A 1881-nucleotide genomic window follows, 5' to 3' on the forward strand; every position below is an offset into this window, starting at 1 on the left:
ATATATGTATAAATGATCGTACCGATAAGTAGTGGTCTGGGGTGGGTGGCGGCATAAGCTCGTGTTTAATTTGCGGAGTTAGTTGTGCTTTGGAAGCTGCACTGACCAGAGTCTTCGGCGTATCCTGCAACGTAAAAAAGGGTATTGAAAATATCTAAGAAGTGTGTCAGAAGGGCCGATAAACAAATTTTTGGGACAATAAAACGCAGTACAACACCTAAAGTACAGGACAGGACAGGTTTGGTTGCACTCGAATTGGGATCCAGAGTGTAGGTAGACCTCTATTGAACGTAAACATGAACAATGATATATATATACGAATCGGACTCCTATTTGTTTTATAGTGCTGTCCCGAAAAAAAAGTCTGTACTAGGCCGTACTAGGCCGATATATATTTAACAGCTGATTGGTTGCTAAGCAACACCCGTGCTTGATTAATCGCAAGCGGTTGCACGCACAGGCAAATGTACGATGACTTGACTATACACCAACGGGCCACACACGAGCCTATGCGGCTCTGTACCTGTACCACTCAGGGATGTACACGCGGGAATAAAACATACACTCATGTACACGGAAGCAAACACCCTTGTACGCTCACATACGCACTCACCCACGCACCAACAATCACGTACCTTTTGAATCGACGATCTGGTAGACTCCTTCCCAGACACGCCATTGGTCTTAGCCTGTTGCTGCTGCTGTGCCTGTTGTTGAGCTTGTTGTTGCTGTTGTTGCTGCTGCTGTTGCTGCTGTTGTTGTTGTTGTTGTTGTTGTTGTTGTTGTTGTTGTTGTTGTTGTTGCTGTTGTTGTTGAGCTTGTTGTTGTTGAGCTTGTTGAGCTGCTTGTTGTTGTTGTTGTTGTAGCTGCTGCTGTTGTAGCTGCTGTTGTAGCTGCTGCTGTTGCTGCTGTTGTTGTTGTTGTTTCTGTTGTTGCAGTTGCTGTTGTTGTAGGGCCAGTTGTTGCTGTTGCTGTGCCTGTAGTTGCTGCTGCTGTTGCTGCTGTTGTTGTAGTAGCACCGCCTGTTGCGCTGGTGTGTATTGGGACTGTTGTTGCAGCAGTTGTTGCTGTTGTAGTTGCTGTGGGGCAAAACGTTGACATGTGGGGCACGTTCGAAGTCAGTTGTGGTCAAAGTCAATATACCTATAGAAAATACGTATATAGGCAAACAGCGGCCACCCGGTTGTATTTACTTTAGTCAGCAACTACAAAGCGCCACGTAGCGTTAAATGCGGAGGGTTGAATCTCCGGATATGAATGCTACCAACACCCACACACGTACAAATGAACATACAGATATAAACTAAACGGGCCGATTCGGGTCAGATAATCACGACCTATACATACACGTCTGGCCGCGAACAGATGCGATAAATTTTATAAAGTCTGTTTAGTTAGTCGTTACGCGCAGATGTATGTTTGCGTTAAACACCATGTACGGATATATACAGCTTGCCAAACTGATACGGAGTGGTGACGGCTGCAGTGGGTTAAAAAAAAGTATACGAAGAAGCATGGTAGCAACGTATGTACGTGTTTTCATTTAAGCGTGATTTCCCTTCGAGGAACACACAGGAAGGACAAGTCAATAGACTATAAATGAACATGCTTCTGGCACACGCACCCAAGATACACAAGCCAAGCCAACTGACTCCATATATACACACACTTAACAATACACACACGGCAAGACACATACGTACCCATACATAAACACATACACACACATACAAGCACATACAACCACATACACATACACACACACACATACATCCATACATACATACACATACAACCACATACACATACATACACACACACACGCATACTTGTGGTGTACTAAAAGACGCGGCAGTTCCTGGGGTATGGGCGGCTGTGGGA

The 1881-nt window shown here is 44.9% G+C and overlaps 1 protein-coding gene across 1 annotated transcript; it reads right to left on the bottom strand.

The window, feature by feature from the left end:
• Window positions 1-22: 22 nt before the first annotated feature.
• On the bottom strand, window positions 23-1079 carry SARC_14287 (hypothetical protein; the record flags this gene model as incomplete). Its single annotated transcript, XM_014291582.1, has 2 exons — window positions 23-124; window positions 636-1079. Coding segments are annotated over 2 exons (546 nt in total), but the record flags the coding sequence as incomplete, so codon positions are not given.
• Window positions 1080-1881: the final 802 nt, after the last annotated feature.

This window comes from Sphaeroforma arctica (genome assembly GCF_001186125.1).
Source record: "Sphaeroforma arctica JP610 unplaced genomic scaffold supercont1.4401, whole genome shotgun sequence".
Classification (NCBI taxonomy): Eukaryota; class Ichthyosporea; order Ichthyophonida; genus Sphaeroforma; species Sphaeroforma arctica.